The 15,199-nt window shown below is 39.0% G+C and overlaps 1 protein-coding gene across 5 annotated transcripts in view; it reads left to right on the top strand.

Annotated features, from left to right (window-relative positions):
• Positions 1–15,199, top strand: part of USP37 (ubiquitin specific peptidase 37) — a 99,727-nt gene that overhangs the window by 69,629 nt on the left and 14,899 nt on the right. For all 5 annotated transcript variants that reach the window (XM_040476249.1, XM_040476247.1, XM_040476250.1 and 2 more), the window contains one exon: positions 2,547–2,802. In XM_040476249.1, the coding sequence (XP_040332183.1) occupies positions 2,547–2,802 (256 nt within the window). The remainder of the gene's footprint in view (positions 1–2,546; positions 2,803–15,199) is intronic.

The raw sequence follows: 15,199 nt of genomic DNA, 5'->3' as shown, positions 1-15,199 counted from the left end.
CCCAAAAAAATAAATAAACGTTGAAAAAAAAATAAAAAAAAAAATAAATAAAAATGGATTGGGATTTAAGTTATTCTTTTTTTTTTTTTTTTAATGTTTATTTATTTATTTATTGAGAGAGAGAGAGCGTGCAGGGGAGGGGCAGAGAGGAAGACACAGAATCCGAAGGAGGCTCCAGGCTCTGAGCTGACAGCACTGAGCCTGACACGACACTCAAACTCACAAACTGTGAGATCATGACCTGAGCTGAAGTCAGACGCTTAACCGACTGAGCCATCCAGATGCCCCTGGGATTTTTTTTTAATTGAAGTATAATTGACATATTTGTTTCAAGCATACAGCATAATGATTCAATATTTGTATGTATTGCAAGAATATCACCACAGTAAGTCTAGTTAACATCTGTTACCATACACAGTTACCTCCCCCCAATTTTTTTTCTTATGAGGACTTCTAAGGTCTGTTGTCTTATGCAGCTTTCAAATATGCATATAATATATATTTTTTTAATGTTTATCTGTTTTTGAGACAGAGAGAGAGAGAGACAGTGTGAGTACGCAAGGAGCAGAGACTAGTGAAGACACAGACTCTGAAAGCAGGCTCCAGGCTCTGGGCTGTCAGCACAGAGCCCAACACGGGGCTCAAACTCACGAACTGTGAGATCATGACCAGAGTTGAAGTCAGATGCTCAACTGACTGAGCCACCCAGGTGCCCCACAACAGATTATTAACAATAGCCTAATTCTGTACATTACATCCTCATGACTTATTTATTTTATAACTGGACGTTTGTACCTTTTGGCCTGCTTTACCCACTTCACACCAGCACCCGCGCGTGCATGCACACACACACACACACACACTCACACTCGCACACACCACCTCTGGTCCCTAGCAACCACTAGTCTGTTTCTACATCTATGAGCTTGGTGGGAAGTTTTTTGTGTTTTTCAGATTCCACGTGTAAGTGAGATCATATGGTACTTGTCTTTTTTTTTACTTATTTCATTTAGTGTAATAACTTCAAAATCTATCCATGTTGTTGCAAATGGCAAGATTTCATTTCTTGTTTGTGGTGGAATAGTATTCCATTGTATATGCCACATTTTTACTTATCTATTGATGGACACTTAAGTTGTTTCCAGGATTGAGACTTAAGAAATGAAAGTTGTTACAGGTTCAGAGCTTTCACATATTGGTCCCGAAATAATTACTCATTTTTTTTAATACTAATTTTTAATATATGGGAGACTCTAGTAAACGCTTTACATCAACAGGCCAACCAGGTCATCTAAAGGTTTAAATAATTGAGGTGTCTGGGTGGCTCAGTCGGTTAGGCATCCGACTTCAGCTCAGGTCATGACCTCACAGTTCGTGAATTCGAGCCCCGCATTGTGCTCTGTGCTGACAGCTCAGAGCTTGGAGCCTGCTTCAGATTCTGTGTCTCCCTCTCTCTGTCTGCCCCTCCCCACTCACACTCTGTCTCCCTCTGTCTCAAAAATAAACATTAAAAAAAAAAATTTTTTTTTTTAATTTAAAGGTTTAAATAATGGATGTGAGAAGGTGTAACTTCATCATTTTCAATCTTGACACATAATAATAGTTAATACCTTGAAGATACAAGCTTCTCTAGGAGTTTGCATCATCTCGTGTGACTGTTTGATTTTAAATCTCCCTTTTGGTTAGGTAACACTTTAATATAAAAATAACATAACACTTTAATATAAACACTTTAATATAAACTTTAATATAAATAATTATATTTATAAACACTTTATATTAATAAAGTGTTAATAAAATAATAAAATTAATAAACACTTTAATAAAATTAATAAACACTTTAATATAAACACTTTAATATAAAAATAACAATTTAATAGTTATTTTTTATTTACTTGTTTCTCATCTAATTTCAAAGCTAAAGATAGTTTGTGGTTGCTCACCCTGAATGAGAAATGAAAGTCAGAATGAGAAATGAAAGTCTTTGATTTTTGCTCACATCATGATCTCATGATTAATGGGATTGAACCCCACCTTGGGCTCTGCTCTGACAGCATGGAGCCTGCTTGGGTTTCTTTCTCTCCCTCTCTCTCTCTCTGCCCCTCCCCTACTTGTGCATGCGCACACACTTGCACACTCTCTCAAACGTGAAAAAAAGTTTTTAGTTATAATAAGAATAGAAGTAAATATGAGGTGTAGTGAAAACATTTCTAGTGTAGTACACGTGTAACTGAAAGAAAATACACCAAAGATACCTGTAGGAATTATCCCTGAGTGATGGATTTTGAGTGAATTTGTTTTATTATTTTTAGGTATTTTCTAAATTTCTACAAAGAGCATACTTAATAAAATAAACCTGTGTCCCCGTGTATTTATTTAAAAGAAAATTAGGCTTGCCAGTGAGTTTATATGTTGGTTATTGATTGTTAAATAACCTAAAACTTCAAAGAAAGGAAACTTTTTAGAAATAAACTTCTCACTTTAAACTCTAAGACTGCTATATTCATAGGCATTCTGGTTTCTCTAAAAGTAACTCTCTTCTTCAGGATTCCAAATCATGCAGAATAGAGCCTGATAAGTCTGAATTGGAAAACTCTGGATTTGATGGGATGAGTGAAGAAGAGCTTCTAGCAGCCGTTTTAGAGATAAGTAAGAGAGAAGCTTCACCATCCCTGAGTCATGAAGATGATGATAAACCAACCAGCAGCCCAGATACTGGATTTGCAGAAGATGATATTCAAGAAATGCCTGAAAATCAAGACCCTGTGGAAACGGAGAAGCCCAAAACACTTGCAGAGCCTGGTAGGTTTAATGAAAAGAATCATCTGTTAAGGCACAGCGGTGTTCTGTAGCCTTATTGGGACAAGCAGCTTCTCAATAATGGGAGGTGAAATGAATCTGTGTAACAAGGCTAATAATATTTTCATGCTTCCCCCCCCCCCCCAAAGCAGTTTAAAAAATGAGGAGTAAATATTTTGAGTAGTATCCAGAGGCTGCTGGTAAAGTATGCCTTATCCCTTTAAGTGTACATCAAAAGAAAAGTTAGGATTCCTTTGTGCACATAAGTAAATGTGTCATTTTTTGGCCACTTTTTTCCTCACCACTGCTCTCTCAGAAATTTGTATAATTCCTCATTTTTCTGTATTTGAATTTGTACTGAGTTTTAGTGTATAAATTGAGTTCTCCATTCTTTGGGTTCATCCCTTTATTTTTTTTATTTTTTATTTTTTTCAACGTTTTTTTTTATTTATTTTTGGGACAGAGAGAGACAGAGCATGAACAGGGGAGGGGCAGAGAGAGAGGGAGACACAGAATCGGAAACAGGCTCCAGGCTCCGAGCCATCAGCCCAGAGCCTGACGCGGGGCTCGAACTCACGGACCGCGAGATCGTGACCTGGCTGAAGTCGGACGCTTAACCGACTGCGCCACCCAGGCGCCCCGGGTTCATCCCTTTATAATGATAGAAACACCACTGAACTAAGGTCAAGTTTTGAGCCTCTAATCTTTTTTTTTTTTTTTTTTTTTAAGCTTATTTATTTTGAAGGAGAGCACATATGAGCAGCAGAAGGCCTGGGCGGGGGGGGGGGGGGGGGGGCGGGGGGGAGAGAATCCCAAGCAGACTCAAACTCATGACCTTGAGATCGTGACCTGAGTCAGATGCTTAACCCACTGAGCCACCCAGGCACCCCTGAGCCTCTAATCTTGGCTGTACCACTGACTAGCTATGAATTTCTAAATAGGAGATTTAACCACTTTGACAGTCAGCTTTCTGATCACTGTATGGGGATACACCAGGCATGCTTTGGAAAGTTGTGATTAGAATGCTAGATCAAATATACATATATTGTAAAGGGCTATATGGATAGAAAATTATTTTGTACTAATTATTTCTATTTTGTTATTTCTCAAATTTGTCAATGATAACACCAGAGCTGAGCCTCCTTGCCTTGTACTGTGGGTATTTTAACAGTTTTAGATGTAAAACTTTTACTGTCTCTTCCTGTAACAATCTAATATTTTTCTCCTGATATCCACATTATCTATATCTGTGTAGCTGATGTGTTTCAGTACATCAAGCCTGAAATTTTGGAGATGAAGAGAACAGTAGTATATCATAATTATTTTCTGTATTCTTTGGGGTTAAGTCTTAACTGAGTTTATGTGCAAGTGAAAATAAAAATTAGTATATTCTCAGTTTAAATGGAAACAAAAAGCTGATGGTTTTTGGATCTGAGTGTTCCCTTTTTTTCTCTTTCTTGATGCAAGTATCCTTAGGAAATCCCTTTCTTTTCTTAAACTCATAGTCACCACCCTTACATATTATTGGTTAATATCAGTGCTTTTGCCTTTCACCAGTAATTCCTGCATTCACCTCTTCCTTCCACTTCTTTGCTCTGTCTTACATCTCCCTAAAATTAACAAAGGAAGTTATTCTTCTATACAATTAGTTCTACCTTATTATCTGTGCCAATGAGGGAGAACACTGAGTTATCAAAATCAATAACCACAGGTGGCTTGCAACTGTATAGGAGCTTTGGGAAGAGCAAACTTGTTAGTAAGTACTTTATATCCTTTTTGTAAAACTGTCTGTTCTCTAGCTCCTGTCTTCCCCAATTGGAGGCGAGCGTTTGTTGTGTTTCCCGTTTCATTAATGTCATGGTTCCATTCACCTTCTTACTATAACCGAAACCCAAAGACATTGCTTTTCCTGCAAACTTTTTTTTTTTTTTTTTTAATTTCTGGAAAATATAGACCAAGGACAGAAGTAGAGAGATGAGTATAATGAATCTTCACCCTTGTACCCATTATCAACAGTAATTATCAAAAAGTCAATCTTGTTTCATCTATACCCTATCTTCCTTCTCTACCCCATCCCCTAGATTATTTTTCTTAATGTTTATTTTGAGAGAGCACGAGCAGAGGGAGAGAGAATCCCAGGCAGGCTCTGCGCTGTTTGCATGGAGCCTGACATGGGCTCAGTTTCACAAACCATGAGATCATGATCTCAGCTGAAATCAAGAGTCAGACGCTCAACCGACTGAGACACCCAGGCACCCCTAGAAGTAAATCCAAGATATTAGATCATTTCATCAATAAAGATTTCAATGTCTCTAAAAGAGCTCCTTTTTAAGAAAACATATCCTCAATCCCATTATCATACTTTAAAAAATTAGTATCAAATATGATCATATTCTCCGTAAGTTTTTTACTTTAAAAATGTTCAAATCTAGAGAGAAATTGAATAGATACATCATTTAACATTTCGTCACATTTGCTTTCTTCCCTCACAGTGTGTGTGTGTGTGTGTGTGTGTGTGTGTGTGTGTGTGTGTCATTGTGTGTGTATGGTTGTGCAGCAGTTACCCAAAATTAGTATCTTAAAACAGCAATAACATTATCTCTCATAACTCTTGGATTGACTGGTTTTAGCAGCTCCTCTGCTTCCTGTGATGTTGGCTGGGGTTTGACTAGGTTGTAACATCCTAGATGGCTCATCTAAGCACCTTGGTGATGTTGGTTAGAAGAGTCTGCTGGGATGGCTAGATATCCTCTCCATTCTTTTTTCCCCTCCCCCTCTTCATCTTTTCATCTCTTCATGTAATCTCAGGGCCTCTCCTTCTCCTTGTGTTCTCTCTAGCAAGATAGCTAAGCTTCTTACATTACAGTTCAGGGCTCCCAAAAGCACAGAAGGGGAAGAAGCTACCAGGTCTCCTTTATTTAAGCTTAAAATTAGCACAGAATCAATTCCATCACATTTTGTTGCTTAAAGCACTCCCATGTTCACTGTGGGGGTGCCTACACAAGAGTAAAGAATACTGGTAGTAAGAGTACTGCGTAGTTCATTGGAGGCCATCTTTGCAGACTACATACATGTATGTATGCACTTTTTTTTTCTTTCTTCCTTTTTTTTTTTTTAAGTTTTTTGTTTTTTATTTTTGAGAGAGAGAGTGCAAATCCCAAGCAGGCTCTGCACTGTCATCACAGAGCCTAATGTGAGGCTTAAACCCACAACTGTGAAATCATGACCTGAGCCAAAACCAAGAGCTGGACGTTCAGCTGAGCCACCCAGATGCCCTGTGTACTTTTCCTTTTTAAAGCAACTGTTTGGAATTGCAGGTATCATGATTCTTCACCCTAAAACACTTCAGCCTCAGTCTCCTAAATATATGGAAATTATTTTACATAACAGTTATCACACTTAGCAATATTAACGCTGTGTCCATATATAATTCCAGTGTAGAGGCCACACACGTTTCTCCAGTTGTTCTCCAAAATATTTTTTATACTTTTTTTCCCCACCTAGAACCCAGAGTTTACCCACTGCATTTGATTGTTAGGTGTCTTTAGTATGTATTCACGGCCAGTTTTTTCTTTGAAAGGCTCCCATTGTGGATTGCCCTACTCTTCTTTAAGCATAAGTCGTTTTTTTGCATACCATAAAACTTCAGACCTTGGAGATGGGATGAGTTTTTTTCTTGTTACTCACTGCCATCACCAGACATCTGTCTCTTTTCATTCTACAAAAATCCCAGCTTCTCGAAGTGTAAGACATTAAACTTTACCACCTATCTATCTCTTCCTATAGCTGTCTTTTACCTTTCAGGTTCTCTCATCAACATCATAGAGCCCTCAGCATCTTCATAAATGATCCTTTCAAAAGCCTGGTTTCTCAGTTCCTGATCTTAATTCCAAAGATCTTTTTTCCTACCCCATCTTGATCACTGACAGTAGTCCTGTTTTAGACCAGTGGTTCTCAGAGTATTTTCACAGATCATCAGTATCACGTGGGAAATTGCTGGAAATGCCATTAATGGCCTCACCCCAGACTTACTGAATAAGAAACTCTGGATGTAGGAGTTGGCATTCTGTGTTTTGACTCCCAAGTCATTCTGATGCATGCTAACGTTTGAGAAACCCTTCCCTTGACTTTGTCGTCATCAGTAACTGTGCCACCTTTGAAATCTTGATTTCAGATACCTTCTCTCCATCCAACTTAACCTCGTGTCCTATTCTGTTGTCAGTGATGACTTGATCTCATTACGGTTTCCAGTCACGGGCACCTGGGTGGCTCAGTTGGTTAAGTGTCTTGATTTCGGTTCAGGTTATGATTTCACAGTTCATGGGATCAAGTCCCGCCTTGGGCTCTGCACTGCAGTGCAGACCTGCTTGGGATTCTCTCCCTCCCTCTCTCTCTCTCCACGCCTCCCTGCTCAGGCTTGTTCTCTCTCTCAAAAATAAATAAATTAAAAAAAAAAAAGAAAGAAAGAAAATAGATGTAATCAGATGAACATTCTGCCTTCACTTTTGTTATGGAGGAAATATCCCTGCTCTTTAAGGCCAGTCCCTCCATTCATATTCAGAATTTCATCCACTTGTTTCTTGACCTTCTCTCTTGAAATTATACCTTCTCTTCTGCATCAAGTCTTCCCTCTCTTGTAAATTACTCTTGTGTACCTTAATCTCTAAAATGATTAAAAACCCATCTTTTTTTTTTTTTTTAATGTTCATTTTTGAGAGAGGGAGGGAGGAAGGGAGAGGGGGAGGGGCAAAGAGAAGAAAACAGAGTATCTAAAGTGAGCTCTGTGCTGACAGCAGAGAGCTGAGAACCTGATGTGGGACTCAAACTCATGAACCACTCACAAACCTCGAGATCATGACCTGAGCCGAAGGCGATGCTTAACCGACTGAGCCATCCAAGTGCCCCTAAAAATCCATTTTTATTTTTATTTTTTAAAAATTTACATCCAAATTAGTTAACATATAGTGCAACAATGATTTCAGGAGTAGATTCCTTAGTGCCCCTTCCCCATTTAGCCCATTCCCCTCCCACAACCCCTCCAGTAACCCTCAATTTGTTCTCCATATTTATGAATCTCTTATGTTTTGTCCCCCTCCCTGTTTTTATATTATTTTTGTTTCCCTTCCCTTATGTTCATCTGTTTTGTCTCTTAACGACCTCATATGAGTGAAGTCATATATTTGTCTTTCTCTGACTAATTTCATTTAGCATAATACCCTCCAGTTCCATCCACGTAGTTGCAAATGGCAAGATTTCATTCTTTTTGATTGCCGAGTAATACTCCATTGTATATATATACCACATCTTCTTTTTCCATTCATCCATTGATGGGCATTTGGGCTCTTTCCATACTTTGACTATTGTTGATAGTGCTGCTATAAACATTGGGGTGCATGTGTCCCTTCAAAACAGCACACCTGTACCCCTTGGATAAATACCTAGTAGTGCAATTGCTGGGTCATAGGGTGATTTTATTTTTAGTTTTTTGAGGAACCTCCATACTGTTTTCCAGAGTGGCTGCACCAGCTTGCATTCCCACCAACAATGCAAAAGAGATCCTCTTTCTCCACATCCTCGCCAACATCTGTTGTTGCCTGAGTTGTTAATGTTAGCCATTCTGACAGGTGTAAGGTAGTATCTCATTGTGGTTTTGATTTGTATCTCCCTGATGATGAGTGAAGTTGAGCATTTTTTCATGTGTCGGTTGGCCATCTGGATGTCTTCTTTGGAGAAGTGTCTATTCCTGTTTTTTGCTCATTTCTTCACTGTATTATTGTTTCTTGGGTGTTGACTTTAATAAGTTCTTTATAGATTTTGGATACTAACCCTTTATCTGATATGTCGTTTGCAAATACCTTCTCCCATTCTGTCGGCTGCCTTTAGTTTTGCTGATTGTTTCCTTTGCTGTGCAGAAGCTTTTTAGTTTGTTGAGGTCCCAGTAGTTAATTTTTGCTTTTGTTTCCCTTGCCTCCGAAGACGCATTGAGTAAGAACTTGCTGCGGCCAAGATCAAAGAGGTTTTTGCCTGCTTTCTCCTCATGGATTTTGATGGCTTCCTGTCTTACATTGAGGTCTTTCATCCATTTTGAGTTTATTTTTGTGTATGGTGTAAGAAAGGGGTCCAGGTTCATTCTTCTGCATGTTGCTGTCCAGTTTTCCCAGCACCACTTGTTGAAGAGAAGAGACTGTCTTTATTCCATTGGATATTCTTTCCTGTTTTGTCAAAGATTAGTTGGCCATACGTTTGTGGGTCCATTTCTGGGTTCTCTGTTCTGTTCCATTGATCTGAGTGTCTGTTCTTGTGCCAGTAACATACTGTCTTGATGATTACAGCTTTGTAGTATAGCTTGAAGTCCAGGATTGTGATGCCTCCTGCTTTGGTTTTCTTTTTCAAGATTGCTTTGGGTATTCGGGGTCTTTTCTGGTTCCACACAAGTTTTAGGATTACTTGTTCTAGCTCTGTGAAGAATGCTGGTGTTATTTTGATAGGGATTGCATTGAATATGTAGATTGCTTTGGGTAGTATCAACGTTTTAGCAATATTTGTTCTTCCTATCCAGGAGCATGGAATCTTTTTCCATTTTTTTTGTGTCTTCTTCAATTTCTTCCAGAAGTTTTCTATAGTTTTCAGTGTGTAAATTTTTCACCTCTTTGGTTAGATTCATTCCTAGGTATTTTATGGCTTTTGGTGCAATTGTAAATGGGATCAATTCCTTGATTTCTCTTTCTGTTGCTTCATTGTTGGTGTATAGGAATGCAACCGATTTCTGTGTGTTGATTTTATATCCTGCAACTTTGCTTAATTCATGAATCAGTTCTAGCAGTTTTTTGGTGGAATCTTTAGGGTTTTCCATATAGAGTATCATGTCTTCTGCGAAGAGTGAAAGTTTGACCTCCTCTTGGCTGATTTGGATGCCTTTTATTTCTTTGTGTTGTCTGATTGCAGAGACTAAGACTTCTAATACTATGTTGAATAACAGGGGCAAGAGTGGACATCCCTGTCTTGTTCCTGACCTTACGGGGAAAGCTCTCAGTTTTTCCCCATTGAGGATGATATTAGCGTTGGGTTGTTCATATATGGCTTTTATAATCTCGAGGTATGCTCCTTCTATCCCTACTTTCTTGAGAGTTTTTATCAAGAAAGGATGCTGTATTTTGTCAAATGCTTTCTCTGCATCTATTGAGAGGATCATATGGTTCTTGTCCTTTCTTTTATTGATGTGATGAATCATGTTAATTGTTTTGCAGATACTGAACCAGCCCTGCATCCCAGGTATAAATCCCACTTGGTCGTGGTGAATAATTTTTTTAATGTATTATTGGATCCAGTTGGCTAATATCTTGTTGAGGATTTTTGCATCCATGTTCATCAGGGAAATTTGTCTATAGTTCTCCTTTTTAGTGGGGTCTCTGTCTGGTTTTGGAATCAAGGTAATGCTGGCTTCATAGAAAGAGTTTGGAAGTTTTCCTTCCATTTTTATTTTTTGGAACAGCTTCAAGAGAATAGGTGTTAACTCTTCCTTAAGTATTTGTAGAATCCCCCTGGAAAGCCATCTGGCCCTGGACTCTTGTTTTTTGGGAGATTTTTGATTACGAATTCGATTTCCTTACTGGTTATGGGGTAAAAATCCATTTTTAAAAAACTCTCTTGTTACCATACATTCCCCTACTGCTCTCTTTCTTTGCTCCACTCACAACAGAATTCTCTGAAAGTGTTTTATTCATTCTCTCTACTTTCTTACCACCACCCATTCTCTCACCAGCCCTCTGCAAGTGGGCTTTCTTCCCCATCACTCCCCTGAAATGGTTTATCAAGTTTACATTAGCAGTATTTCACATAATTCACCACTCCTTCCTTAACATTCAAAACTTTTATACATTTTTTTTTCTCTGAGCTTCCATGACACCATGCTTGTCAGGGGGTTTTCTTCCTACTAAACCAAGTCACTTTAGTTTCCCTCCCCTCATCAGAACTCTGATTGTTGGAGTATTCCCAGAATACCATCCTTAGCTGTCTTTTTGCTACTGAAGCTCTCTCCCTGAGTGATCTCATATTTTACCACAGCCTCACATACCAATGAACTACCAAATTCATACCTCTAGCTTGGATCTCTCAGCTGAGCTTTAAATTTTGGTATTGAGCTGCCTACGTAAAATGTCCACTTGGCAGGGCACCTGGGTGGCTAGCTCAGTTAGTTAAGCACCCAGCTCTTGATTTGGGCTCAGGTCATGATCTCATGGTTTATGGGATTGAGCCCTACCTTGGGCTCTGCCCTGGTAGGGTGGAACCTGCTTGGGATGCTCTCTCCGCCCCTCCCCCCCTCCCTTGCATCTCAAAATAAATAAGTAAACATTTAAAACTTATTATGATTTGCCATTACACTTCATCCAAGCTTCTTTTTTCTTTCTTTCTTTTCTTTTTCTTTTTGAATGTTTATTTTTGAGAGAGAGAGAGAGAGAGAGCACAAGCTGGGGAGGGGCACAGAGAGAGGGGGACAGAGGATCCGAAGCAGGCTGTGTTAACAGCAGGGAGCTGGATATAGGTCTCGAACTCCCGAACCATGAAATCATGACCTGAGCCAAAGTCAGACACTTAACTGACTGAGCCAACCAGGCACCCCCATCCACGCTTCTTACTATGGCCTGTCTCCACTCTCCCCCTCTTTCACTCCACTTAGCTATACTGGCTTTGTCTCTCTTTGTTCCTACAAATATGCTAAGTTCATTCTCATATCAGAGTCTTTGCACTTAAGCTACTTGAGGACAAGGGCCATCTTGCTTTAATTGTTGCTGTAGTCCCACCTTCCACAACAATTCCTGGTGCATAGTAGATTCTCAATAATTATTTGGGGCCCAGCACATTGTCTCATGAATCAACTCAGGAAGGGCAAGAAGACTGCCAAGTAAGGTTTCACTGTCTCCGGACACCAGCCAGAGGGAAGAGTATGTGCAGAGGTTGAGATGTGAGAAAGGCCATGGCAAGTTAGTAGGCAACAAAAAAGTTCAGAATGATCTGCATTACTGGAGCATAGTGTTGAGGAAGAAAAGCAAAAGAGAGAAAGCTATGCATCTCTAGTTTTTACATGGCCTAAACCCATTTTTAGAAGTTTGGACTTTTATTTCAGAACCATTAGGAAGTTATTGAATAGTTATAAGCAAACAAGTGTTTGATAAAGATTTATATTTGAAAAAGATCATTCTCAAAGCACCTGGGTGGCTCAATTGGTTAAGCATCCACCTTTGACTCAGGTCATGATCTAATGGTTCATGAGTTTGAGCACCATATCGGACTCTGCACTGGGATTCCCTCTCTCCCACTCTCTCTGCCCTCCCCCACTTGCATATGCATGTGAGCGCTCGCGCTCTCTCTCTCTCTCTCTCTCTCTCTCTCTCTCTTTCGCTCTCGCTCGCTCTCACTCCCTCTCAAAATAAATAAATAAACTTTTTAAAAAAATTTTAAAAAGGGTGCCTGGGTGGCTCAGTTGGTTAAGTGTCCTGGTCATGATCTCGCAGTTCATGGGTTCGAGCCCCATGTCAGGCTCTGTTCCTGTCCCACTCAGTTTCTCTCTCTCTCTCAAAAATAAATAAACATTAAAAATTAAAAAAAAAAAAAAAAGTTTAAAAAAATAAAAAAGACCATTCTGGCTGCACTATAGCACATTTATTAGAGAAGAAATTCAAAGTAATCCTGTGAGACCTGTTAAGAAGTTACTTCAGCTGTCTAGGTCAAAAACTAATGGTGCCTTAGGCCAAGGTTTTGGCATTTGAAGGAAAAGTCGATGATGGATTGAAGAGATAGTTAGGAAATAATGACTTACCTGATATGAGGGATAAGTGAAAAATGACACCAGCTTTCTGTCTTTAGAAAAGGCACATAAGGTGCAGGGGTGGCTCCGTCGGTTAAGCTTCTGACTTCGGCTCAGGTCACGATCTCAGTTTGTGAGTTTGAGCCCACATTGGGCTCTTTGCTCTCAGTGTAGAGCCTGCTTCAGATCCTCATCTCCCCCTCTCTCTCTGCCCCTCCCCCACTCTCAAAAAATAAAAATAAACATTTAAAAAAACTGTGTATAGTGATCCCTTTCACTGAAACATAGACTATAGGAAAGGAGCAGGTTTCATTTGGTGTAGGGGAAGAAGCAGAAGATATGTGTTCAGTGTAAAAATGTTAAATTCTGACATGTGGCTTTCCTTCTATCCATTGATCAAGTTCCTTAAAAGAGTGTTATTATTATTCCATGGTCATATTTGTTCCCATAGATCTTAAGTAATGTTTGTATCCATCTGATAATTTTGTCCTGATAACAAATCTATCTTGATTTTAGCATCTCAAAGTAAACTTTCTTGATTGGTTTTCTATCACGTGGATTAATTGGTAGTATGATTTTAGGATTTGTGGGGCACATTAGTACCTGGAATGCAGAAAATTATTGGTTAAGAAAAATTACCTTTTTGGGGCGCCTGGGTGGCGCAGTCGGTTAAGCGTCCGACTTCAGCCAGGTCACGATCTCGCAGTCCGTGAGTTCGAGCCCCGCGTCGGGCTCTGGGCTGATGGCTCAGAGCCTGGAGCCTGTTTCCGATTCTGTGTCTCCCTCTCTCTCTGCCCCTCCCCCGTTCATGCTCTGTCTCTCTCTGTCCCAAAAATAAAAAAAAATAAAAAAAAAAAAAGTTGAAAAAAAAAAAAAAGAAAAATTACCTTTTTTTAATGAGTATATTTTGGTAATAAAAATAATAATATTTATCTTAGGTCTAAAAAGCAGCCTCAACTCCCAAATCTTTCTTCCACTTAAAATGTTCAACATCAGCTAATTTTGAATGTCTCAGTTCCACATTTCCAGCAGTAATCAGATTGGTTGACTCAAATATCCATTCCTGGTCCAATAAGCTAAGGCCAGAGGGACAGGCAGGGTCAGAGAGACTTCAGAGCTCCCCCTTCTGCTTATGGAAATGATTTTCTCCAAGAATTGAGGAAAGGAAGAAGTTACATCTTTTAATGTTTGTTTATTTTTGAGAGAGAGAGAGAGAGACAGAATGTAAGCGAGGAAGGGGCAGAGAGAATCCGAAGCAGACTCCAGGCTCTGAGCTGTCAGCACAGAGCCTGACACAGGACTCACACTCACAGATCACGAGATTGTGACCTAGCTGAAGTCGGACACTTAACTGACTGAGACACCCAGGCACCCCAGAAATTACATCTTTTATATAATTTTTTAATTGGGATCATATTGCTTTTGCACTTCATATATTCGAAGAGTTTTTGTCTTTTAATGAGTATTCAGAGTTTTAATGGTAAGTATTCAGTCAACAATTTGATACAATTAAAAAATGATGACAACTTACTGATTTAGAGTCTAAAGTCAAGATGTTATAAACTTCAGATTAATTGGTAGTGCTGTAGAAAATCTATCGTTTAAGTGGTTAAGATACAGTATTAGGGCAGATAAAGAGCATATACTAATTTTAACACAATCTATATAAAATGAATCTGTAAAGATAATTCTTGTTTGCCAGTTAAATTCTTTTTATGAGACTTTCCCTAACTTGTTAAGATGATAATATTTGCTTTTGTAGTGTTTGAGAGAAAGAAAGCATTGAACTCTTTGTCTACCCACTCTTACCTATATTAAAAATCATAATGAGATGTTTTTTGTTCTCACAGTTCAAATAACCAGAACGAAATCATGACCATACTGTTTATCCCAGCTAGCTGTGGTCTAGAGATTGAGAAGGAACAGAAAGAAATGAAAGATTTTTTCTTATCTCCTTGTGTGGATGTTTTAAACATATATTGTCATATACTTGTGCAGTACATAAAGTGTTTACATATTTCATGTAGCTCTTTTGATTTAGGATATGTACAAGGCTTATTTGATTATTAATGAAAACACACTCATTTGACCTAATTTAATAATGAGAAAAATCTCAATATTAGCTTAATCATTCTAGCCTAATTCTTCATTTACTACTCTAAACAATGCTTTATTCCTAATACTTGGCTATGTGACATTGTGACCGGCTATGAATATGGCTGTTCATTTTTCTCATCCTCAGCCATAGTGCTTCCTGATTGGTTACGTTTCAGAACATTGCTGTAGATCAGTGGTTCTCAACCAAGGACAGTTTTGTCCCCCCAGGGGACGTTGACAATGTCTGTCATTTTTGGTGGTCACATCTGGGGTGCTATTGGCATCTAGTAGGTAGAGACCAAGGATGTTGCTGAACATTCTGCAGTGCATAGGACAGCCCCCTCAAACAACAAAAAATTATCCCACCCAGAACGTCAGTAGTGCTGAGATTGAGAAACCATGATCTAAATGTAGCAAGATGAAATTGTGTGTCCCAAGCAAGTCATGTATGAGGTTCCAGTCAGTTACTCTCTGAACAGTAGGTGTCACTCTAGTCCA

This window comes from Herpailurus yagouaroundi, unplaced genomic scaffold (assembly GCF_014898765.1).
Source record: "Herpailurus yagouaroundi ecotype Mexico unplaced genomic scaffold, PumYag 140, whole genome shotgun sequence".
NCBI classification, from domain to species: domain Eukaryota; kingdom Metazoa; phylum Chordata; class Mammalia; order Carnivora; family Felidae; genus Herpailurus; species Herpailurus yagouaroundi.
Note: the sequence above shows the minus strand (reverse complement) of the source record. Positions and strands in the feature narration are given on the sequence as shown.